Genomic DNA, 22,642 nt, shown 5'->3' with positions numbered 1-22,642 from the left:
GGCTGGAGGCTGGAAGGGGCGTGTGTGTGGGTGTGAGAGAGAGAGATTGGGGAGTGCGCATGGCTGGGTGCTCGGGGTGGGGGTGTATTTGGGCCCAACGCAGATTTGGACCTGGTGGTGGTGGATATTGCTGGGTGACACTGGGCACGTGTGTGTGCCCCACCTCTCAGTGCGTGTGCACGTGGCTGGGCGTGGCTGTGCGTTGGGGCCTGGGTGAGTGTGACAAGGCGTCAGGGAGTGTGGCAGGGTGTCTAGGCGCCCCCCCCCCGCATCAGTGCGTGTCCCCAGGTCTCCCCTTCCCATGTGCTGCCCGTTCGCTAGCCCTGCTCCCCTGTCTCTGTCCCTCAGTCTGGTGGCTCGGTACTAACAACGTCTGCAGTGCGCCAGGCCCCCGCCCAGTGCCAGGAGAGGTGCCGGGCCGGGCCCCCGCTCACCATAGTGCTGCCCAGGGGCCAGGCCCTGCAGGGTGACCCGGTGGATGAACATGCTGCGGCGCAACCAGCCGCCGTCCACGAACCGGCTGGCATGGCCCTGGGCGGAGGAGGTGAAGACCCTGCTCGGCTCCGGGCCGAACTCCACGATGGAGCCGGCCGGGTCAAAGGTCGTCCAGGTGACGGTCATGGCGGTGGGGTCGCCTGCCAGGGTTAGAACAGCCCAGTGAGCGCTCAGAGCCCGAGTTCTCCCTGGGACACCGGCCCGCTCCCCCCACCAGCTCTGTCTAGGTGCTACGAGGCCCAATTCCACAGAGCCAGTTCCATCCACTCCCACCCCGCCACAGCACCATCCTCTGCCTCCGACCCGCCGCATGGGCCTATGGCCAGGCCTGGAACCAACCCATGGTCTCCAAGGAGCTGGATCTGCCTGGGAAACTGATGCAACCTTCCCCCATCTCACCAACCTGGAACTGAGGCAGGGAAGTGTTTGCAGGGGGCTGGGAAACTGAGGCACAGAGAGGGGTAGGGACTCACTTGAAGCCAGACAAAGTGGTCACTCCCTGAGCTGGGATAGAACCCAGGAGTCCTGGCTCTCAGCCCCTCTGCTCTAACCACTAGATCCCACTCCCCTCCCAGAGCTGGGATAGAACCCAGGAGTCCTGGCTCCCAGCCCCTCTGCTCTAACCACTAGACCCCACGCCCCTCCCAAACCAGGGGACCCCAGGCCCAATGATATAAACATTAATAACCCCGTGGAGCTGGGCTCTCAGCCTCTCCCCACCCCCAGGTCCCCCAGCCAGGAGACGGGGCCCCGACCAGCTCACCTGGGTAGGAGAGATGCACTTGCTCGGGCTGGGTGCGGCTCTTGCCCTGGCACAGCAGCCAGGGGAGCACCAGGCAGAGCAGGCAGAGCCAGCCGTGCGGCCCCATCCTCGTCCTGCTCTTCCCGGCTGTGCGGGAGAGGGACGGGGAAACGAAAGCCGTGGGGCGCTGGCCTGTGAGCGGGTCAGATCCTCCCGTGGTCCTGAGTCAGCACCGCGCGGCTCTGATTTCCACAGCCTGATACGTCAGCGGTGAGGCCAGGCAGCTCCTGGGGGGCAAATTCCCAGAGTTATGGGGGACCCTGATGGGGGGCTGGATCTTGGGAGGGCCCGGCTGGAGGGCTGGGAACAGGGGTAAGGGGGAGCTTGGTCTGGGGGTCTCCTAGTGGGGAGGCTAAGAGGAGGTCCCAGGGGAGCCAGCTCTGGGGCTCCGTGATGGGGTGTAGGACAAACACGTCCCTTATGGTGGATCCCTGTAGAGACAGCCAACACACCCCACCCCAGAGGCAGCTGCATCTCAGCACCGGGCGAGGGATGCCTGGAAAAACAGCCCCCGCGCCCTCATAAAAGGGGGGCTGAGGGGATACAGTCTCTTGGAGAGGGGTGGGGGTCCCTGTGCCCAGGGCCATGGGACAGCAACCAAAATTCCCCCTCCCACCTCAAGCCCCAGGCCAACACCGGCTGCCCCTTACCTGCCAGCTGCTCCTAGCTCTGCCCTGGGGCACTAAGCAGGTGCCCCTCCGCACCACGCTGACCCACCAGGACGGGCAGCCCAGAGTCCTGCTCCTGGGCGAACCCGAGAGCAGAGGCAGAAAAACAGGCACGCCCTGTTACCCAAGCTGCCACCCACGCCAGCCGCCCCGCCCCCCAACTCTGCCCGGAACCCCAATTAGTTAGGGGCTCGGGCGGTGCCAGATGGGCCACCTTGCAAACCGACGACCTCTGCAACCACGGAGTGAGCAGTGCCAGGGAGATACCACCCATACTGCCCACTGCCCTGGCATTAAAGCCCCAGCTCCCTTAGCCAGGGGGTGATGGGAGAACCTAGCGAGGCCCAAGAAATCAGTCATTGGAGGCACCGAGGGATGGAGCCACCTCAGGGATTCCACGCAGGAGGGGACGGGGCGCAGGCAGGCGGAGACGCCGGCTTGACCTGACCGGCTGGGTTATCCAGAGGCCGGTGTTGCAACATTAGAGCAGGTCACAAGATGGGGGGGAAATGGGGAAGGAAAATCTAGTGCTTCTTAGGTTAGGGAGCTGTGTTAGAGCGTGGGGGAGGGTATTGAGGCAGGACTCCTGGGTTCTCTCCCCAGCTCTGGAAGGGGAGTGGGATCTAGTGGTTAGAGTGGGAGGAGTGGGCTGGGAATCAGGACTCCTGGGTTCCATCTCTAGCTTTGGGAGCTTTCTACCCCCCTGTGGCATTCCCACGCAGGGCAGCAGCTGGACCGCAGACGCCTTGGGGCAGGGCCCAGCTCCAGGCCTGTGCTCTGCAATTTGCTGGGCACCAGTTTCGGTGCTGACATGATCAGTCCTTCCCTGGCTGCTCTCAGCCACCCACCCCGCCCCAAGGGAGGTGGTTCAGTGTTATTGACCCCATTTGTGCAGGTGGGGAAACTGAGGCACAGCACCTAGGAAGGGACTTGCCCAAAGTCACATGGGGAGTCTGTGAGACAGCAGGAAATAGAACCCAGCCCTGGGAGGTCAATAACACCGGCTTGACACTGGTAATTAGTACAATGGGTCAATGATAGGATATTGTTAGCCTTTTTCCAGAGGGTATGGCTGGAGAGTCTTGCCCGCATGCTCGGGGTTCAGCTGATCGCCATATTTGGGGTCGGGAAGGAATTTTCCTCCAGGGTAGATTGGCAGTGGCCCTGGAGGTTTTTCGCCTTCCTCCGAAGCATGGGGCAGGGGTCGCTTGCTGGTGGATTATCTGCTACTTGAAGTCTTTAAAGCACGATTTGGAGCATTCAACAGCAGAGTCAAGGGAGAGAATTAGTTCAGGAGTGGGTGGATCGGCTTATGTGGCCTGCATCTTGCAGGAGGTCAGACTAGATGATCATAATGGTCCCTTCTGATCTTGAATTCCATGATTCTATGAACACTGGCCTACTTTAATCACTAGAATCCCCCTCCCCTCACTTCCCCGAGCTGGGGAGAGAACCCAGGAGTCCTGGCTCCCAGACGCCCCGGGTCTAACCACTAGATCCCACTCCCCTCCCAGAGCTGGGGTTAGAACCCAGGAGTCCAGACTCCCAGCCCCCCCCCGCCGCTCTAACCACTCGCTCATACACCCCTGCCCGGCCAGGGGTCTCCCTAGCCCCGCACTCGCGTTTACCTCGCTCCGCGGCTCCCCCGCTGCGCTCCCAGGGCTGAGCCCGGCCAGCTCGATGCACGCACCGGGCTCGCTCCGCAGCCCAACCCGCCGGTGCTGCGGGGCCGGGGCGGAAGGACGTCAGGCCGCAGGAAGTACCGAGCGGCGGGCTGGTGGCAGCCGGCCAGCCCGGCCCGGGCGGAGCGGTGGGGGCCCAGGCTGCCAGCTGGCAAAGGCCCCACACCGGAAAAGAAGCTGGGATAGGGAGGGGGGTGAAAAACAAGGCGGGGGGGACCTCAGGACTCCTGGGTTCTCGCCCCATCTCCAGGAGAACAGGGGGGTCTAGGGGTTAGAGCCAGGTGCCGAGTGGGGGCGGGGGGGGGAGACCAGGTGGAAGAACAGTGAGCGGGGCAGGGGGGGCACTGAGGAGTGTGTACGGGGGGCGACGCCGATTTACACCAGCGGGCGACCAGAGCCGGTGCCAGACCCTGCAGCGGGGCTGAGCGGGGAACCCGGAGCTGGGGCCGTTTCCCGCAGCCTGTTTCAGGCGCCCCCTGGCTTGCAGGGGCGGGATCCGGTGCTCGCTTTGCGCCCGTGTAAACGAGGCCGGGGCGGCTCTAAGGCGGGGCCGGGATCACATGAGCGGATGCGGCGAGGAGCGGTAGCTGGGCCTGAGCGAGCCGGGCCGCCCCGCGGACATGGGGCAGGGGGGGAGCCGGGCCCCCCCCGGCCCCGCTGGACCTGAATCCGCTCCCGGACGAGCTGCTGGCGCTGATCCTGAGCTGGGTCCCGGGCCGCGCCCTGGTGACCCGCTGCCGGCCGGTGTGTCGCCGCTGGCGGGACCTCATCGACGGGCCCACGGTCTGGCGGCTGCAGGGCGAGAGGCGGCCGGGCTTGGGGGCCACCCTGGCGGCCACCCGCCTCTGCCCCCCGCCGCGGTGGAGCCGGATCTGCCTCCTGGAGCCCTTCGGGCGCAACCTGCTCCGGAACCCCTGCGGGCAGGGTGGGTGCCGGCCCCGGGGGGGGGAAGAGACTGGGGAGGGCGGTGGGAGTCGAGGGCGGGGGGGGGGGGTCACCATAAGATCGGCCCCAGTGGGTCAGACCCATTGTCCATCTCTGCCAGTGGCCTGTCTTGCGACAGCGGCCAGTGCCAGGTGCTGGGGGTTCAGGGCTTTGGAGGGGGAAGGGTCCAGGTGGGAGAGCAGGAGGTGAGTGGGCAGCGCTGAGGGGTGTGTATATGGGGAGAGGCACCAGGGAGAGTGTGGGTTGGGGGGGCCAAGGGAGAGGGAGCACCAGAGTGGGGGAGGGGGTGATGAGGGCACTGGGGCAAAAGGAGGTCTGGCAGGGGTGTCAGGAAACGGGGGGAGTCTCCCTCCTCCCCAGCAACCCCCCTCGAGATGGGGAGGGATGGCTCAGTGGTTTGAGCATTGGCCTGCTAAACCCAGGGTTGTGAGTTCAATCCTTGAGGGGGGGCCACTTAGGGATCTGGGGCAAAATCTAGTGAAGCCTGTATAAGAAATGCCTGAAAAATCTAGTGAAGGCAGGGGCTGGACTCAATGACCTTTCACGGTCCCTTCCAGTTCTAGGAGATTGGTATATCTCCAATTATTATTTATTAACCCACACCTCCCCGGGAATGGGTGCTCACCCGGGCAGCGTCCCACACCCCATAAACCAGCTCCCACCACACCTCATCCCCCTTCTTGATGCATCCTCTTCCCACAGATCAGTTCTCTCACTGGCAGGTGCAGCCTGGGGGCAATGGCTGGCAGGTGAAAGAGAACCTGGTCGAGGGCGCCCCGGCCCAGACCTGCTTCGTCTCATCCTTTGCGTGAGTCTGTCCCCTGGGCCTTCCCATTTGCCCACCACCTTCCCCATGCAGCAGAAAGCTCCCTGTTCTCCAAAGGCCAGACCGGTCCTGGTCTGGCATGTGCCCTGCACCTTGTACCGTATTATACCAAATATATGTAAACACCAGTAAAGCTGGAGTGGCTCTGGACTTAGGCCAGGGATACGCTACAGATTTCTGCCAGGGCAGATCAGTCGGTCAGGCGTTGGGAAGAGAGCTGTGCTAGCCAGTGTGAATTCAGTTATACAGTACGGTGCATTGTTACTCGGGGAGGGTGGTTTTATTTGCTAACAGGGTATCCTGGGATTCTTATACCGCCAAAGGGCTCCTACAGAGGACATGGTCTAAGGGTGTGTCTACATTGGCAAGTTTCTGCGCCACAAGTTATTCCACAGTTATTAAAGCACTGGAAATAAACCACTGTTGGGTGTTCACACTGTGCTCCTTGTGATGCTGGAGCACATCCACATTAGCAGGTCATGCAAGGGCAAGACAGCAGTGCATTGTGGGAGCTATCCCACTGTGCAACTGGCCGCAGGGTGCTTGGGGAAGGGTTTGCAATGTCTCATGGGCAGGCACAATGTCACATGATGCAGGTTTCCCAATCCCATTGTTCCATGGGCATCCTACTGCATTGCCAGCTGCTTTTCAACTGAACTGGGCTGGGTGGGTGTGTATGGAGGGGAGAGAGGCAGTGTGTTTTGGGGGCCAGAGAGGGGGCCAGCAGGCTGTCTTGTAAGTTCAGACAGTGGCAGGAAGCAACCAGCCTGAAGCAGGGGAAGGGGGAAACCCTGGGATGTCACTTGAGGGATTATGGGACAGCTCCGGAAGCCAATTACAGCACAATAGCAATCAAGTGTGTACACTGGCAATAGAGCGCTGGAGCCTGTGCGCAAACTGCTTTACGACTCTTGTCGAGGTGGGTTTTTTGCAGAGCTGCAACTGCAGAGATTCTGCGCACAAAGTGGCTTGGCAGTGTGTACACGTCTGCAGTTTGAGTGCAGAAAGCTGCTTCACTGCGCAGAAACTTGACAGTGTAGTGATTAGGGCAGGGAAGACTGGAAAGCAAGACCCCTACATCTATGATTTTGGTCACGGTTCTTCCTCTCTCCGTGCCTCAGTTTCCCCAGCCAAAAACGGGGAATACACAGACACAACCCCGCCCGTATAAAGTGCTCTGAGACCTAATACGCTCAGTTGCACCAAAGCGCTTTTTCACCATCATAAAGACCCAGCAGCAGGTTTTCCCCAGCTGCAGGGGCAGGCGTGTCCTTCCAGTGCCATACATCAGGGACTGCAAGAATGGCCTTTGGATTTGATCGGATTCATCTGTAGCCCCGCAGGGAGCTTTGCCTCCAGCCAGATAACGAGGATTTCAGGGTGTCCTGGGGTGTCCCTCTGCTCAGCTCAGGGCTGGGTGCCTGCGGCCAGGCTAATGCCAAGCTTTGGGGCCGTGCAACTCCTTGATGAGCCAGATCCCATCCACGACTTTCCCGTCCTGAAAGACAAAACCAGGACTCGGGTTCAGGGGACGTTCCCCCACTGCTCAGAACCCAGACGAGCTTCATGGTGAGCCTCAGAACCCAGGGCGGGTCTATGGCAACGTGTCGGGAATGGGGACGGGAGGGATGGATTGGGACCACAAAGGGGCAACGTTCACACTGGTGGCAGCGGTGGGATTGCAGTATATCGCCAGGGGCATGAAGATGTGCCTCATCCCCCCAGATCTCTAGAGCTGTTTCCCCTCCCACATTCTGGATTCCACCAAACCCATCCCCCGCACCCCACCTTGATCTGAAGCACCAATTAAGGATTCAAATGAAGTCGATGGTCACGTTTCTAACGAAGGAAACATCCACGTTTAGCAAACCGCAGCTACCCGGATTTGGATTTACTCCTAATGCTGGGAGGGGAGTGGGGTCTAGCAATTAGAGCAGGGAAGGCTGGAAATCAAGACCCTGAGGGTCTGAACTCAAGGTGAGGCTGCTCTAGAGAGAGGTGGGGAGAACTCTGGGAGGTTCCAATCCAGATTCCATGGCTCAGGCCCGTTTCCAGTGTGAACCCACCGAAGGAGAAGGACCAAAACAGCAGGGATCTGCCCGGCTTCCCGCCACACAGAAGCCAGATTCCCAACAGCCTTCGGCAGTGCCGGCACCTACTCCCAGCTCCCATCCCCGCTCTACTCATTAGACCCCACTCCCCTCCCTGCTTTCCCCCTGTATCCGCTTGGAGCTGGACAAGCTCAATTGCTTCCCGTGCTTTTCTCCAGAGCCGCCCAGCTCCAGACTTTTCCCACCCTGGGCTGGAGGAGAGTTCAGGGCTGCTTTACCCCCAGGGTTTCCCTTCTCTGTTACTGCCCCGTGGTGACACCCCATGGGTGCCAGCTAAGATTCAGGGAGAGGTTGCTATGGCAGGAGCTGTCCAGGTGGTGACGCTGGAAAGGGTGTATGCAGACAGCTGGGTGCAACTGGGAGAAATCGGGGTGGAGGGGGTGTCACGGAGTGTGGGGGAGTCCGGCCCTGCACCCCTCTTCCTGGGACTCACAGTGACTCAGCCAGCGAGTAAAACAGAAGGTTTATTGGGCAACAGGAACACAGGATACAGCAGAGCTCGTGTTCAGAGCCAGGACCTCTCAATCTGGCCTTTCTGGGGGTTCAGGGTGTCTGGATTCCAGCACAGGTTCCCCTGCAAAACCCCCCACCCAGCTCCCAAACCGAAAACTGACCAACTCACCCCACCCTCCCCACTCAACTCCTTTCCTTTGTCTAGCTTCCCGGGCAGGGGTGTCGGCTCCCCTCCCCACTGCCTAGCTCATGTTACAGCTGAATACCTGCCTCTCACCTATCTCCGACAGTCCCTACTTCATCACAGGGGGACAGTGGGTAGAGCTGGCGGATGGGAGGCTTGGGAGTCAGGACTCCTGGGTCCTCTCCCCAGTTGTGGGAGGGAAGTGATGTCTAATGGTTAGAGCAGAGGGGTGCTGGGTTATCCTTGGTTCTGGAAGGGGAGTGGTGTCTAGTGGTTAGAGTGGGGGGGCCTACGAGTCAGGATGCCTGGCTCTGGAAGGGGAGTGGGCTCCAGTGGTTAGAGCAGGGGGGGCTGGGAGTCAGGATGCCTGGGTTCTATCCCTGGCTCTGGAAGGGGAGTGGGCTCCAGTGGTTAGAGCAGGGGGGGCTGGGAGTCAGGATGCCTGGGTTCTATCCCTGGCTCTGGGAGGGGAGTGGGGTCTGGTGGTTAGAGCAGGAGGGGCTAGGAGTCAGGACCTCTGGGCTCTATCCTTGGTTCTGGGAGGGGAGTGGGGTCTAGTGGTTAATGTTCAGTGCCCAGATACCCCTGAAATGGGTCCACTGCACAGTCCAACGCACACCGAGCCTGCCCAGGCCGGGATCGGACCAGGCAGGGCGGGGTGGGCATTGGGGGGGTCCATCCGCCGGCTGTGCCATACCTGGTCGTCGGACACTTGCTCCAGCCAGATGTGGCTGCGGTTGAGGATTTGCAGGCGCGTGTAGCCGTAGTCCTCGATGCGCACGGCGCTCCACTCCCGAGGGTTGGGGACGAAGGGGGTCAGCCTCTCCCTACAGCCCTGTGGGGGGGAGGGGGGCAGAGCCCATTGCATGACCATGTGGGGGGGGGAGGGGCTACATCTTAGCTTCCTTCCCAGCTAAACTCCTCCTCCCACTGCCTCAGCCCCACCTCCACTGCGTAGCAATTCCTCCACCCCATACCCCTTTCAAGGCAGCGTGGCCTAGCAGATAGAGCATTGGATGGCGAGACTGGTGCCCTTGGGAGAATTGCTGCCTTGCCCATGCCTCAGTTTCCCTCTTCTCAGCCTGCTCCCAGCTTCACATCTCCTCCCCCAATCCCTCCATCTTCTCACGGAGCCTCTTACACTCACCGCCCCCCTCCCACCTCCTCCATCCATCCCCTGGGCAGCTGGGGCCCAATCCTGCCCCACCCCCACACAGCAGGACTGTCCTAGGACAGGATCAGGCCCAGCTCTGCTCCTCGTACTCTTGCCCTTAAACTAACCCCCCCAACAGGCCTCTAAATTAGGCCCCATCCTGGAAGCGCCCGCCCTGAGTTTCAGTGGGATCTGAGGGCACTCAGCACCACTCGGGAGGTGTCTGGCGCTTAACAGGATCAGGCCCTTAAACCGCAGGCAGAAACACCCGGTCCGGTAGGCGTCACCATTGACTCGCAAGGCGAGCAGAGGCGGGCCCCTGGCGGCTGGCATGGGCGCGCTGCCTGGCTCGGGCCCCAGCTGTCACTTACGGCCGATCCGGTGATGATATGGACGGGCGCCCGGGGGTTGGTGTAGGGCGATTCGGCGCTGCCGTTGTAGACCTGCAGCGGAGGGAGGCAGACGGGGTCGTTTCAGACTCAGATCTCAGACTCAATCCCCCAACCAGGCCGGAGAGCGACCCCGGAGAGACCCCCCAGCCCCTCCCCCCCGCCCCGCTCCAGAGTCACCTTGTAGTTGTAGACAGGCCACAGCCTCTCGTAGGAGTGTTCGTGGGCCCACAGCTCTAGGTCGACACCTGGTGAAGAGAGGACCGCACCGGCTCAGGACTCTGGCCACTGGATCTTAGACCCGTGGCCGGACTGGGGGCCGAGGCGCGCTCTGCCCTGGGGCCCTGTCCCCGGGCGAGCCGGCCCTTTAAGAGATTGGGTGTGGCCCGAGTGAATCGCGGGGGAGCCCGGGCAGGAGACGGGCAAAGAAACACTCATTGCCCCAACATGCTGCCATCAGGATCTGTGTCTCTACAAGGACACGTGTCAGGGATCATCTACCAACCGGGGACCCGCCGGGCCTTCATATTCGTCCGTACTGTGCGTACGGGCAGTGCAGAAAGAAAGCGAGGGGGGCCGGGAACAGGCGCGAAAAGGAGTTACCCAAGCCGGTACCTAAACCCAGCCGGCCCTAGAGAAAGTAACCAGCCTGGCGGGGGACACAGCCTGCGCCCCCAGGAATCCTTCAGAGCGCTGGAAGCAGAGACACTGGGAGATCGAAGCAGAAAAGCCCTTTGGGGCGTCCGTCACCCGGGGCCAGAGCTGAGAAAGGGGCCGGGGGGCCGAAGTCCCTGGGCCGTGGGCTCTGTCGCTGACGTCCGGGGAGAGGGACTGGGCCCAGCAGGGGAGACTCGGGGCCGTTGGGGTCTCCCTGCATCAGTACCCAGGCTGGCTCATCCCCACGGCTGCTGGGGGCAGGGCTCTGGGCCAGGGCTGCCTGACACAGAGGCACCCCGGGGGTGACAGAAGCCCATCCTGGTTGGCGTGAGCCCCCCAAAGCACCTCGGTGCCACCCTCCCTTCCTCCTGTCACCCCAGGGCTCCAGCTGACAGCCCCAGCACATGTCCTGCAGGGGGGAGCGTCCCATGTTCCCCACGAGGGGGCGCCGCCGGAGGAGGCTGGAGGGATGGGAAGGGAGGGGCAGCGGGTACCGTATTTATAGAACAGATCCTCCAGGCCGTACTGATGTATGGGGAGCCCTCGGCGAGTCTGAGGGGAAAGAGAGCGGGGGGGGGATCAGCAGCTGGAAGGGGCCCTGGCGGGTTCCCCACTCTCTCTGCCTAAGGCCCTCCAGCGAGGTCCCCCCCCACCACGTAGAGCGGCCTCCCTGGATCAGTCTGCCGGTCCCCACCGGGCTCCCCGCATGCCTCCCCATCCCCGCTGGGTGCAAGAGCATCCTCCTCTCTCCTCTGCAGTGCCCCCCCCACACACACTCACGATGCTCTCGTGCGCCGTGCAGTCGTCGATGTCGTTGTTGGAGCAGTACATGGGCCGGTGCCCCATGGTGATGATCCACGGGTGCTGCCGGCGCCGATCCGGCCGCGTGGCCTCCTGCCGCCAAGGGGGAGAGAGAGAGTCTGTGAGCGAGACAGTCTGGGCGGGAGGGCGGCCGGGCAGGCGAGGGGTTGTGGGGGGGTGTATCTACCTGTAGGTCTCTTTCTAGCCATTGGTACTGCTTCCGGACGAGCTGGCAGCCATAGATGAGGTAGAAATACACCTCGGTGGAGAAGGAGATGATGTGGGCAGGGCCGATGTCCCAGCTGGGGGGCAGAGAAGCAGAATCATACGGTGACAAGGGAGGGAGGGCAAAGGACGAGCCCTGTGCTATGCTGGGGGAAACTGAGGCACGCGACGGGGGACGTAGCATGCCCCTCAACACATACAGTGAGTCAATAGCAGCAACAGAACCCAGGAGGCCTGGCTCCCAATCCTCCCTGCTCCCGTCTGAGGATAGAACCCAAGAGTCCTGGCTCCCCCCCCCCCGCCCACACACACACACACACTTTAACCATTAGACTCCACTGTCCTCCCAGGGCTGAGGATAAAACTCAGGAGTCCAGCCTCTCTGCTCTAACCACTAGACCCCACTCCCCTCCCAGAGCTGGGAAAGAACCCAGGAGTCCTGCCTCCCAGCCCCCCCCCCCCGCTCTAACCACTAGACTTCACTCCCCTCCCAGGGCTGGGGATAGAACCCAGGCGTCCTGGCTCCCAGCCCCCCCAGCTCTAACCACTAGACCGTACTCCCCTCCCAGGGCTGGGGATAGAACCCAGGCGTCCTGGCTCCCAGCCCCGCCCCCCCAGCTCTAACCACTAGACCCCACTCCCCTCCCAGAGCTGGGATAGAGCCCAGGTGCCCTCCAACCACCCCCCGCCCCCTCTAACCAAGTAAGGCCAGGCCCAGAGAGTCTTATCCCCCTGCTCCTCTGCCAGGGTTGGGCCCCTGGGGCTGGAACGCTGCCCCCTGGGGGCGAGGCGGGGTGCTCACCTGTACCACAGGCCCTGCGTGTCACCAGGCATGCTGAATCGGGCACGGTAGTTGGAGAAGTTGCTGGGGGAGGGAAGAACAATTAGGGGCTGCGGGGGGGCAGGGGGGATTTAACCCTCCCAATTCCCAACCTGGCATCTCAGGCATCCCTAATGCACCCCTCACCCTGGCCTCTAGGCTGCCGCTCCTAGTCCCTCCCCTGGGAGCAGATGGAGACATAGGCGCCGACTTATATGGGGCTCTGGGGCTTTAGCCCCATGAATAAATCCCAAGCAGGGGCTCTGCCCCACCAATGTTTTTTCTCCCCTGCTTGGAGCGCCCCCCGCCGCTGCCGCCGCCGCCGCCAGGGCTGCCCAGAGCCCTTTAAATCCCAGCCGCGGCCGGGAATCAGAGGGCTCTGGGCTGCCTGCTGCAGCGGGAAGCCCAGAGCCCTCTGATTCCCGGCTGCGGCTGGGATTTAAAAGGCTCTGGGCTCCCTGCGGTTGCAGGCCGCCCAGAGCCCTTTAAATCCCAGCCGCGGCTGGGATTTAAAAGGCTCTGTGCTCCCCGCGGTTGCAGGCAGCCCAGAGCCCTTTAAATCCCAGCCGCGGCCGGGAATCAGAGGGCTCTGGGCTGCCAGCTAAGGCGGGGAGCCCAGAGCCCTCTGATTCCCGGCTGCGGCTGGGATTTTAAAAGCTCTGTGCTCCCCGCGGGTGCAGGCAGCCCAGAGCCCTTTAAATCCCAGCCGCGGCCGGGAATCAGAGGGCTCTGGGCTGCCTGCTGCAGCGGGAAGCCCAGAGCCCTCTGATTCCCGGCTGCGGCTGGGATTTAAAAGGCTCTGGGCTCCCCGCGTTTGCAGGCAGCCCAGAGCCCTTTAAATCCCAGCCGCTGCTGGGATTTAAAAGGCTATGTGCTCCCCGCGGTTGCAGGCAGCCCAGAGCCCTTTAAATCCCAGCCGCGGCCGGGAATCAGAGGGCTCTGGGCTGCCTGCTGCAGCGGGAAGCCCAGAGCCCTCTGATTCCCGGCTGCGGCTGGGATTTAAAAGGCTCTGGGCTCCCCGCGTTTGCAGGCCGCCCAGAGCCCTTTAAATCACAGCAGCGGCCGGGAATCAGAGGGCTCTGGGCTGCCTGCTACGGCGGGGAGCCCAGAGCCCTCTGATTCCCGGCCGCGGCTGGGATTTTAAAAGCTCTGTGCTCCCCGCGGGTGCAGGCAGCCCAGAGCCCTTTAAATCCCTGCCGCGGCCGGGAATCAGCGGGCTCTGGGCTGCCTGCTGCAGCGGGAAGCCCAGAGCCCTCTGATTCCCGGCTGCGGCTGGGATTTAAAAGGCTCTGGGCTCCCCGCGTTTGCAGGCAGCCCAGAGCCCTTTAAATCCCAGCCGCGGCTGGGATTTAAAAGGCTCTGGGCTCCCCGCGTTTGCAGGCAGCCCAGAGCCCTTTAAATCCCAGCCGCGGCTGGGATTTAAAAGGCTCTGTGCTCCCCGCGGTTGCAGGCAGCCCAGAGCCCTTTAAATCCCAGCCGCGGCCGGGAATCAGAGGGCTCTGGGCTGTCTGCTGCAGCGGGAAGCCCAGAGCCCTCTGATTCCCGGCTGCGGCTGGGATTTAAAAGGCTCTGGGCTCCCCGCGGTTGCAGGCAGCCCAGAGCCCTTTAAATCCCAGCCGCGGCCGGGAATCAGAGGGCTCTGGGCTGCCTGCTGCGGCGGGGAGCCCAGAGCCCTCTGATTCCCGGCCGCGGCGGGGATTTTAAAAGCTCTGTGCTCCCCGCGGGTGCAGGCAGCCCAGAGCCCTTTAAATCCCAGCCGCGGCCGGGAATCAGAGGGCTCTGGGCTTCCCGCTGCAGCCGGCAGCCCAGAGCCGTTTAAATACCAGCCGCGGCCGGGAATCAGAGGGCTCTGGGGTGCCTGCGGCGGCGGGGAGCCCACAGCCCTCTGATTCCCGGCCGGGGCTGGGATTTAAAAGGCTCTGGGCTGCTCGCCGCAGCAGACAGCCCAGAGCCCTCTGATTCCCGGCCGCGGCTGGGATTTAAAGGGCTCGGGGCTGCCTGCAACCGCGGGGAGCCCAGAGCCTTTTAAATCCCAGCCGCAGCCGGGAATCAGAGGGCTCTGGGCTTCCCGCTGCGGCGGGCAGCCCAGAGCCCTTTAAATCCCAGCCGCGGCCGGGAATCAGAGGGCTCTGGGCTGTCTGGTGCAGCGGGAAGCCCAGAGCCCTCTGATTCCCGGCCGCGGCGGGGATTTAAAAGGCTCTGGGCTGCCCGCCGCAGCAGACAGCCCAGAGCCCTCTGATTCCCGGCCGCGGCTGGGATTTAAAGGGCTCTGGGCTGCCTGCAACCGCGGGGAGCCCAGAGCCTTTTAAATCCCAGCCGCAGCCGGGAATCAGAGGGCTCTGGGCTTCCCGCTGCAGCAGGCAGCCCAGAGCCCTTTAAATCCCAGCCGCGGCCGGGAATCAGAGGGCTCTGGGCTGCCTGCTGCGGCGGGGAGCCCAGAGCCCTCTGATTCCCGGCCGCGGCTGGGATTTTAAAAGCTCTGTGCTCCCCGCGGGTGCAGGCAGCCCAGAGCCCTTTAAATCCCAGCTGCGGCTGAGATTTAAAGGGCTCTGGGCTCCCCGCCGCAGCGGGCAGCGCAGAGCCCTCTGATTCCCGGCCGCGGCTGGGATTTAAAAGGGTCTCAGCTCCCCCCGGTTGCAGGCAGCCCAGAGCCCTTTAAATCCCTGCCCCGGCTGAGTTTTTAAGGGCTGCGGGCTCCCCGCGGTTGCAGGCAGCCCAGAGCCCTTTAAATCCCAGCAGCGGCTGAGATTTAAAGGGTTCTGGGCTCCCCGCCGCAGCGGGCAGCCCAGAGCCCTCTGATTCCCGGCCCCAGCTGGGATTTAAAAGGCTCTGGGCTCCCTGCGGTTGCAGGCAGCCCAGAGTCCTCTGACTCCCAGCCGGGGCTGGGATTTAAAGGGCTCTGGGATCCCCGTGGCTGCCAGCAGCCCAGAGCCCTTTGAATCCCAGCCTCTGTCCACTGATTGCCCCCTCCCCAGACCCCTGCCCCAACTGCCCCCCAGAACCTCCACCCCCTATCTAAGCCCCACTGGTCCTTGTTCCCCAATTACCCCCTCCCGAGACCCCTGCCCCTAACTGCCCCTTGGGACCTCAGCCCCTATCTAAGCCTCCCTTCTCCTTGTCCCCAACTGCCCCCTCCTGAGACCCCACCCAACTTCCCCCCCCCCAGGACCGCACCCCCTACCTGTCCCCTGATAAACCTCTTAGACTCCCATGCCTATCCAATTGCTGCCTGTCCCCTGACTGCCCCTTCGAACCTCTGCCCCATCCAACTCCCCCTGCTCCTTGTCCCTTGACTGCCCCCCGGAACTCCCTACCTCTTCTCCAACCCCCAAACTGCTTACTGTGCCACTCAGACCAGCGTATCTGGCTCCATGCAGCTCCAGACAGTTGCTGCCATGCTCCCCCATGGAGCCCACAGCCCTCTCCCACCCCCAGCACCTGCCTTCCAGATTTGAACACCTCAAAATTCAGGAGTGCTCAAGCTCGGTTTGGGCAGCTTTTACTTCATTTCTCCCAAATCAGTTTCCCCTGCAAGGTGCCAACTGAAGGTGTTGGAGAACAGAGAGATCAGGTGGCCTCCTAATGCCTGGAAAAGAGACAAAGGCCGGAGGAGGGAGTGTCAGTGCCTGTGCGGACTTCTGGGAAGTGCACGGTGTGGAAGGGGATGCTGTGATGCTTTGGAACATCTCCATACAAAGCCAGTCAGGACTCTGGGGGAGCCTCCTCTCTCGGAGCATACTGTCTCCAGGGCAAGAAGCTTACACCTTCCTGGGTCTGACCTCAGAGCATTCAGCATGCCCTTCCACGTCATGCACTTTCCAAAGTGAGTCTGCCCAGGCTGGTCCTGGGGCAACCAGAGGTCGCTGCACCCCAACTCTGCAGTCAGATGTGACTCTCAGCCAGACAGTAAAACAGAAGGTTTATTAGATGACGGGAACACAGTTTAAACAGAGCTTGTTGGTACAGAAAACAGAACCCCTCTGTCAGGTCCATCTTGGGGGGTGGGGAGCCCAGAACCAAGTTCTGGGTCTCTCCCAATTTCCCCAGCCAGCTCCAAACTGACACTCCCTCCTCTGGCCTCTGTGTCTCTTCTGGACAAGGAGGCCACCTGATCTCTTTGTCCCCAACACCTTCAGTTGGCATCTTGCAGGGGAAACTGAGGCACCCACACAGTATTCAGAGAAAATATTAAGAACATTCCCACTTCATCACAACAGATGCAACAAAATATAATACTGTATATTGAAGTAGGCAAGTGCTGCTTCTGACTTTCCACTTTTAATTGACCCTTGTAATCTTGTGGCACTGACGCGTTGTAGCTTCATTTTATATCGGCTTACAGGGCGGGAGCGGGGGGGCACCACCATTTTGGGCCCCACCAAAAATTATACAAACCTGCCGCCTATGGATGGAGACACCTCCAGCTCCACCACCTCTTCCCCCGCTCCAGCTGTCAGGCCCATAGGCACCCCGTGCGAGATCCGCCCTTCCCCCCCTGCACTCACTATTTCTCCTCGTGGTTCCCTGGACACGTCATATACGGCACCGACGCAGCGACGGGCTCGATCTTGCGCATGAAGGCGTCTCCAACCCTGGCGTTACACTACACCCCAGAGACAGTCGCATCAGCCGAGGCGCCCGGGAACGCTGCGCCCTCGGAGCACATTGACCCGCCTGGGGGCTGTGCGTACCCCGGGGGGGCTGTCGGGCCACGTGCATGGAAGTGGGTGGGCAGATCCGTGTGCCAGGGCATGGATTGGGGGTGGGGTGGACGGGGGCCAACCCGCCTGCCATTGTTGCTTCAATTCCCATTGCAGGCTACACACCTTCCTGGCACGTCCCAAAGCAGCTCCAATCTCCCATGGGCCAGGGCTCATAATACCGGCCTCCGAGTGCGGGAATCAAACCCCCACCCGCCGCGTGCCAGCTGGGTTAGCTCCAGGGCTGGAGCAGGTTTGTGAACCTCCCTGAGTGCACGAGGCCGGCAGGGTACAGATACCCGCACAGGCCGGGTGGGGACGCACCCAGGTGGACGTTCACGCCTGGGCCCCTTCTCCCGGGGGATCCCTCCCGACGTCGGCCCTAGATTGCCACCGCAGAGGGGCCAGCGAGTGGGGCCAGCCCCCTGAACACGGAGGGGAGCAGGATGGGGCGCAGCCGGAGGAGAAGGGAAGGCGCAGGAGGCAGCGTAGATACAGAATTTACCTCGTCCATGTCATAGGCAAAATCCCCTGGGAAAGACAAGAGGATCGCAATGAATCGGCTGCTCTGCCCTGGGGGCAGGGGGCGGCCCGGGGGGGGGGATTTTACCCCCCAGTTTTAAGCCCACGGTGCTGCCTTGATGCCCTCTGACTCCTGCCCTAATCTCTGGAGGGGAGAGGGGCGCGGGGCGCTCTCTAGGGCGGAGAGCTGAGTCCAGTCCTTGGCGGAGATCCCCAGCGAGGGGGCAGTTAGAGCCCCAGGCATCCTAGGAGCTGGACGCAGACCCAGCGAGTTCGTTCCAGGGGGCACCAACGGGGTCGTGAGGTGGGGATGACTGTCCATTATTCCTGACATGGATGGGGTGGGGGCTGGCGCCCCCTAGGGGGAAAAGGCCCCGTGTCCCAATTCCCACCTTGAGCCAGCCAGTCCCTGCCCTGGGGCCGGATCACCAGCGCCCCCTAGAGGGGAAAGGCCCCGTGTCCCAATTCCCACCCTGAGCCAGCCAGTCCTTGCCCTGGGGCCGGATCACCAGCGCCCCCTAGAGGGGAAAGGCCCCGTGTCCCAATTCCCACCCTGAGCCAGCCAGTCCTTGCCCTGGGGCCGGATCACCAGCGCCCCCTAGAGGGGAAAGGCCCCGTGTCCCAATTCCCACCCTGAGCCAGCCAGTCCTTGACCTGGGGTCGGATCACCAGCGCCCCCTAGAGGGGAAAGGCCCCGTGTCCCATTCCCCCCCTGAGCCAGCCAGTCCCTGCCCTGGGGCCGGATCACCAGCGCCCCCTAGAGGGGAAAGGCCCCGCATCCCATTCCCCACCCCCCTGAGCCAGCCAGTCCCTGCCCTGGGGCCGGATCACCAGCGCCCCCTAGAGGGGAAAGGCCCGATGTCCCATTCCCCACCCCCTGAGCCCGTCCCTTCTCCAGCCCCGATCCCAGGACCTGGGGGTTGCGCGGCATGACACCGACCTACGTGCAGGATCGCGTCGTACATGTGCTGCTGCGTGTCGCGCCGGAGCCTGGGCAGGGACTGGGGGTTGACGTTCCCCATGTCGCCGAAGACAGCGAGACGCGGGCTCCAGTCGGTGCCATTCTGCAGAGCCCGGAAGCTGTAGGGCCGGCTCCAGGCCCGCGGGCTCCCGCAGCGATAAGCTACGGGGGAAAAGCAGGGAGAGACTCAGACGCCAGCGGGGTGACCAGACAGCAAGTGTGAAAAATCACGACGGGGGGGGGGGGCGTAATAGGAGCCTATATAAGAAAAAGACCCAAAACTCAGGACTGTCCCTATAAAATCGGGACATCGGGTCACCATAGACGCCTGCCGTGTGTGTGTGTGTGTGTGTGTGTGTGTGTGTGCGTGTGTGTGTGTGTGTGCGCGCGCGCGCGCCCCTGCTGGAGGGGATGAGCCCTGCTCTGTGTCCACACGTGATTGCACGGAGAGCTGAGTTTGCACGGCCAGGGGCTGTGTGAGCATACCGGTGTGCACGTGGATCTGACTGGCTGGAGGCTGGAAGGGGCGTGTGTGTGGGTGTGAGAGAGAGAGATTGGGGAGTGCGCATGGCTGGGTGCTCGGGGTGTATTTGGGCCCAACGCAGATTTGGACCTGGTGCTGGTGGATATTGCTGGGTGACACTGGGCGCGTGTGTGTGCCCCACCCCTCAGTGCGTGTGCACGTGGCTGTGCGTGGCCGTGTGTTGGGGCCTGGGTGAGTGTGACAAGGCGTCAGGGAGTGTGGCAGGGTGTCTGGGCGCCCCCCTCCCCCGGCATCAGTGCGTGTCCCCGGGTCTCCCCTTCCCATGTGCTGCTCGTTCGCTAGCCCTGCTCCCCTGTCTCTGTCCCTCAGTCTGGTGGCTCGGTACCAACAACGTCTGCAGTGCGCCAGGCCCCCCGCCCAGTGCCAGGAGAGGGGCCGGGCCGGGTCCCCGCTCACCATAGCGCTGACCAGGGGCCAGGCCCTGCAGGGTGACCCGGTGGATGAACATGCTGCGGCGCAACCACCCGCCGTCCACGAACCGGCTGGCATGGCCCTGGGCGGAGGAGGTGAAGACCCTGCTCGGCTCCGGGCCGAACTCCACGATGGAGCCGGCCGGGTCAAAGGTCGTCCAGGTGACGGTCATGGCGGTGGGGTCGCCTGCCAGGGTTAGAACAGCCCAGTGAGCGCTCAGAGCCCGAGTTCTCCCTGGGACACCGGCCCGCTCCCCCCACCAGCTCTGTCTAGGTGCTACGAGGCCCAATTCCACAGAGCCAGTTCCATCCACTCCCACCCCGCCACAGCACCATCCTCTGCCTCCGACCCGCCGCATGGGCCTATGGCCAGGCCTGGAACCAACCCATGGTCTCCAAGGAGCTGGATCTGCCTGGGAAACTGATGCAACCTTCCCCCATCTCACCAACACCCTGGAACTGAGGCAGGGAAGTGTTTGCAGGGGGCTGGGAAACTGAGGCACAGAGAGGGGTAGGGACTCACTTGAAGCCAGACAAAGTGGTCACTCCCTGAGCTGGGATAGAACCCAGGAGTCCTGGCTCTCAGCCCCTCTGCTCTAACCACTAGATCCCACTCCCCTCCCAGAGCTGGGATAGAACCCAGGAGTCCTGGCTCCCAGCCCCTCTGCTCTAACCACTAGACCCCACGCCCCTCCCAAACCAGGGGACCCCAGGCCCAATGATATAAACATTAATAACCCCGTGGAGCTGGGCTCTCAGCCTCTCCCCACCCCCAGGTCCCCCAGCCAGGAGACGGGGCCCCGACCAGCTCACCTGGGTAGGAGAGATGCACTTGCTCGGGCTGGGTGCGGCTCTTGCCCTGGCACAGCAGCCAGGGGAGCACCAGGCAGAGCAGGCAGAGCCAGCCGTGCGGCCCCATCCTCGTCCTGCTCTTCCCGGCTGTGCGGGAGAGGGACGGGGAAACGAAAGCCGTGGGGCGCTGGCCTGTGAGCAGGTCAGATCCTCCCGTGGTCCTGAGTCAGCACCGCGCGGCTCTGATTTCCACAGCCTGATACGTCAGCAGTGAGGCCAGGCAGCTCCTGGGGGGCAAATTCCCAGAGTTATGGGGGACCCTGATGGGGGGCTGGATCTTGGGGGGGCCCGGCTGGAGGGCTGGGAACAGGGGTAAGGGGGAGCTTGGTCTGGGGGTCTCCTAGTGGGGAGGCTAAGAGGAGGTCCCAGGGGAGCCAGCTCTGGGGCTCCGTGATGGGGTGTAGGACAAACACGTCCCTTATGGTGGATCCCTGTAGAGACAGCCAACACACCCCACCCCAGAGGCAGCTGCATCTCAGCACCGGGCGAGGGATGCCTGGAAAAACAGCCCCCGCGCCCTCATAAAAGGGGGGCTGAGGGGATACAGTCTCTTGGAGAGGGGTGGGGGTCCCTGTGCCCAGGGCCATGGGACAGCAACCAAAATTCCCCCTCCCACCTCAAGCCCCAGGCCAACACCAGCTGCCCCTTACCTGCCAGTTGCTCCTAGCTCTGCCCCAGAGCACTAAGCAGGTGCCCCTCCGCACCACGCTGACCCACCAGGACGGGCAGCCCAGAGTCCTGCTCCTGGGCGAATCCGAGAGCAGAGGCAGAAAAACAGGCACGCCCTGTTACCCAAGCTGCCACCCACGCCAGCCGCCCCGCCCCCCAACTCTGCCCGGAACCCCAATTAGTTAGGGGCTCGGGCGGTGCCAGATGGGCAACCTTGCAAACCGACGACCTGTGCAACCACGGAGCGAGCAGTGCCAGGGAGATACCACCCATACTGCCCACTGCCCTGGCATTAAAGCCCCAGCTCCCTTAGCCAGGGGGTGATGGGAGAACCTAGCGAGGCCCAAGAAATCAGTCATTGGAGGCACCGAGGGATGGATCCACGTCAGGGATTCCACGCAGGAGGGGACGGGGCGCAGGCAGGCGGAGACGCCGGCTTGACCTGACCGGCTGGGTTATCCAGAGGCCGGTGTCACAACATTAGAGCAGGTCACGAGATGGGGGGGAAATGGGGAAGGAAAATCTAGTGCTGCTTAGGTCAGGGCGCTGTGTTAGAGCGTGGGGGGGTATTGAGGCAGGACTCCTGGGTTCTCTCCCCAGCTCTGGAAGGGGAGCGGGATCTAGTGGTTAGAGTGGGAGGAGTGGGCTGGGAATCAGGACTCCTGGGTTCCATCTCTAGCTTTGGGAGCTTTCTATCCCCCTGTGGCATTCCCACACAGGGCAGCAGCTGGACCGCAGACGCCTTGGGGCAGGGCCCAGCTCCAGGCCTGTGCTCTGCAATTTGCTGGGCACCAGTTTCGGTGCTGACATGATCAGTCCTTCCCTGGCTGCTCTCAGCCACCCACCCCGCCCCGAGGGAGGTGGTTCAGTGTTATTGACCCCGTTTGTGCAGGTGGGGAAACTGAGGCAGAGCATGTAGGAAGGGACTTGCCCAAAGTCACATGGGGAGTCTGTGAGACAGCAGGAAATAGAACCCAGCCCTGGGAGGTCAATAACACTGACCTACTTTAATCACTAGAATCCCCCTCCCCTCACTTCCCCGAGCTGGGGAGAGAACCCAGGAGTCCTGGCTCCCAGCACCCCCCTGCTCTAACCACTAGACCCTCCTCCCCAAGCTGGGGAAAGAACCCAGGAGTCCTGGCTCCCAGCCCCCCCCCTGCTCTAACCACTCGCTCACACACCCCTGCCCGGCCAGGGGTCTCCCTAGCCCCGCACTCGCGTTTACCTCGCTCCGCAGCCCCCGCGCGGCCAGGGCTCCCCCGCTGCGCTCCCAGGGCTGAGCCCGGCCAGCTCGATGCACGCACCGGGCTCGCTCCGCAGCCCAACCAGCCGGTGCTGCGGGGCCGGGGCGGAAGGACGTCAGGCCGCAGGAGGAAGCACCGAGCGGCGGGCTGGTGGCAGCCGGCCAGGGGCTGGGGCTGGGACTGGGGCTGGGGCGGGGCGGAGCGGAGCGGAGCGGTGGGGGCCCAGGCTGCCAGCTGGCAAAGGCCCCACACCGGAAAAGAAGCTGGGATAGGGAGGGGGTGAAAAACAAGGCGGGGGGGACCTCAGGACTCCTGGGTTCTCTCCCCATCTCGAGGAGAGCAGGGGGGTCTAGAGGTTAGAGCAGAGGGGGGGGGGTTCCCACGGAGGCTAATGCCAGGTGCCGAGTGGGCGGGGGGGAGACCAGGTGGAAGAACAGTGAGCGGGACGGGGGGGGGCACTGAGGAGTGTGTACGGGGGGCGAGGCCGATTTACACCAGCCGGCGACCGAGCCGGTGTCAGACCCTGCAG

General features: G+C 63.0%; 2 protein-coding genes across 3 annotated transcripts in view; both read right to left on the bottom strand.

Moving 5' to 3' along the window:
• Nucleotides 1-20,953, bottom strand: part of ACP7 (acid phosphatase 7, tartrate resistant (putative)) — a 32,085-nt gene extending 11,132 nt beyond the window's left edge. The window contains exons 1-3 of one of the 2 annotated variants that reach the window (XM_044988698.1): nt 20,851-20,953; nt 1,259-1,524; nt 435-635 (exon numbers count right to left, since the gene is read on the bottom strand). In XM_044988698.1, the coding sequence (XP_044844633.1) occupies nt 435-635; nt 1,259-1,364 (307 nt within the window). In that variant the 5' untranslated portion in view covers nt 1,365-1,524; nt 20,851-20,953. Of the gene's footprint in view, nt 1-434; nt 636-1,258; nt 1,525-2,350; nt 2,489-20,850 lie in introns of those variants that run through there. The other variant, XM_044988699.1, reaches the window with a different exon arrangement.
• LOC123350231 (acid phosphatase type 7-like) lies at nt 6,811-20,358 on the bottom strand. Its single transcript, XM_044988700.1, has 13 exons — nt 20,162-20,358; nt 19,335-19,535; nt 18,374-18,556; nt 17,417-17,442; nt 16,717-16,814; nt 12,194-12,256; nt 11,354-11,468; nt 11,146-11,259; nt 10,860-10,917; nt 9,889-9,956; nt 9,691-9,762; nt 8,864-9,001; nt 6,811-6,916 (listed from the first exon to the last, which is right to left on the bottom strand). The coding sequence occupies exons 1-13, from the start codon at nt 20,265-20,267 to the stop codon at nt 6,851-6,853; spliced, it is 1,308 nt and encodes a 435-aa protein (XP_044844635.1). The 5' UTR covers nt 20,268-20,358; the 3' UTR covers nt 6,811-6,850.
• Nucleotides 20,954-22,642: the final 1,689 nt, after the last annotated feature.

The sequence above is a fragment of the Mauremys mutica genome, chromosome 15 (assembly GCF_020497125.1).
Source record: "Mauremys mutica isolate MM-2020 ecotype Southern chromosome 15, ASM2049712v1, whole genome shotgun sequence".
NCBI classification, from domain to species: Eukaryota; Metazoa; Chordata; order Testudines; family Geoemydidae; genus Mauremys; species Mauremys mutica.
The sequence above is the reverse complement of the archived record's forward strand: the minus strand, read 5'-3'. Positions and strand labels throughout refer to the sequence as shown.

Coding starts and splice junctions, on each gene's coding strand:
- LOC123350231 (XM_044988700.1), bottom strand. CDS start 20,267: ATGGGGCCGCACGGCTGGCTCTGCCTGCTCTGCCTGGTGCTCCCCTGG. Junction 16,815..17,416: donor TTGCCTATGACATGGACGAG/GTAAATTCTGTA, acceptor TCTGGGGTGTAG/TGTAACGCCAGGGTTGGAGA. Junction 11,469..12,193: donor ACGCAGGGCCTGTGGTACAG/GTGAGCACCCCG, acceptor TCTGCCCCCCAG/CTGGGACATCGGCCCTGCCC.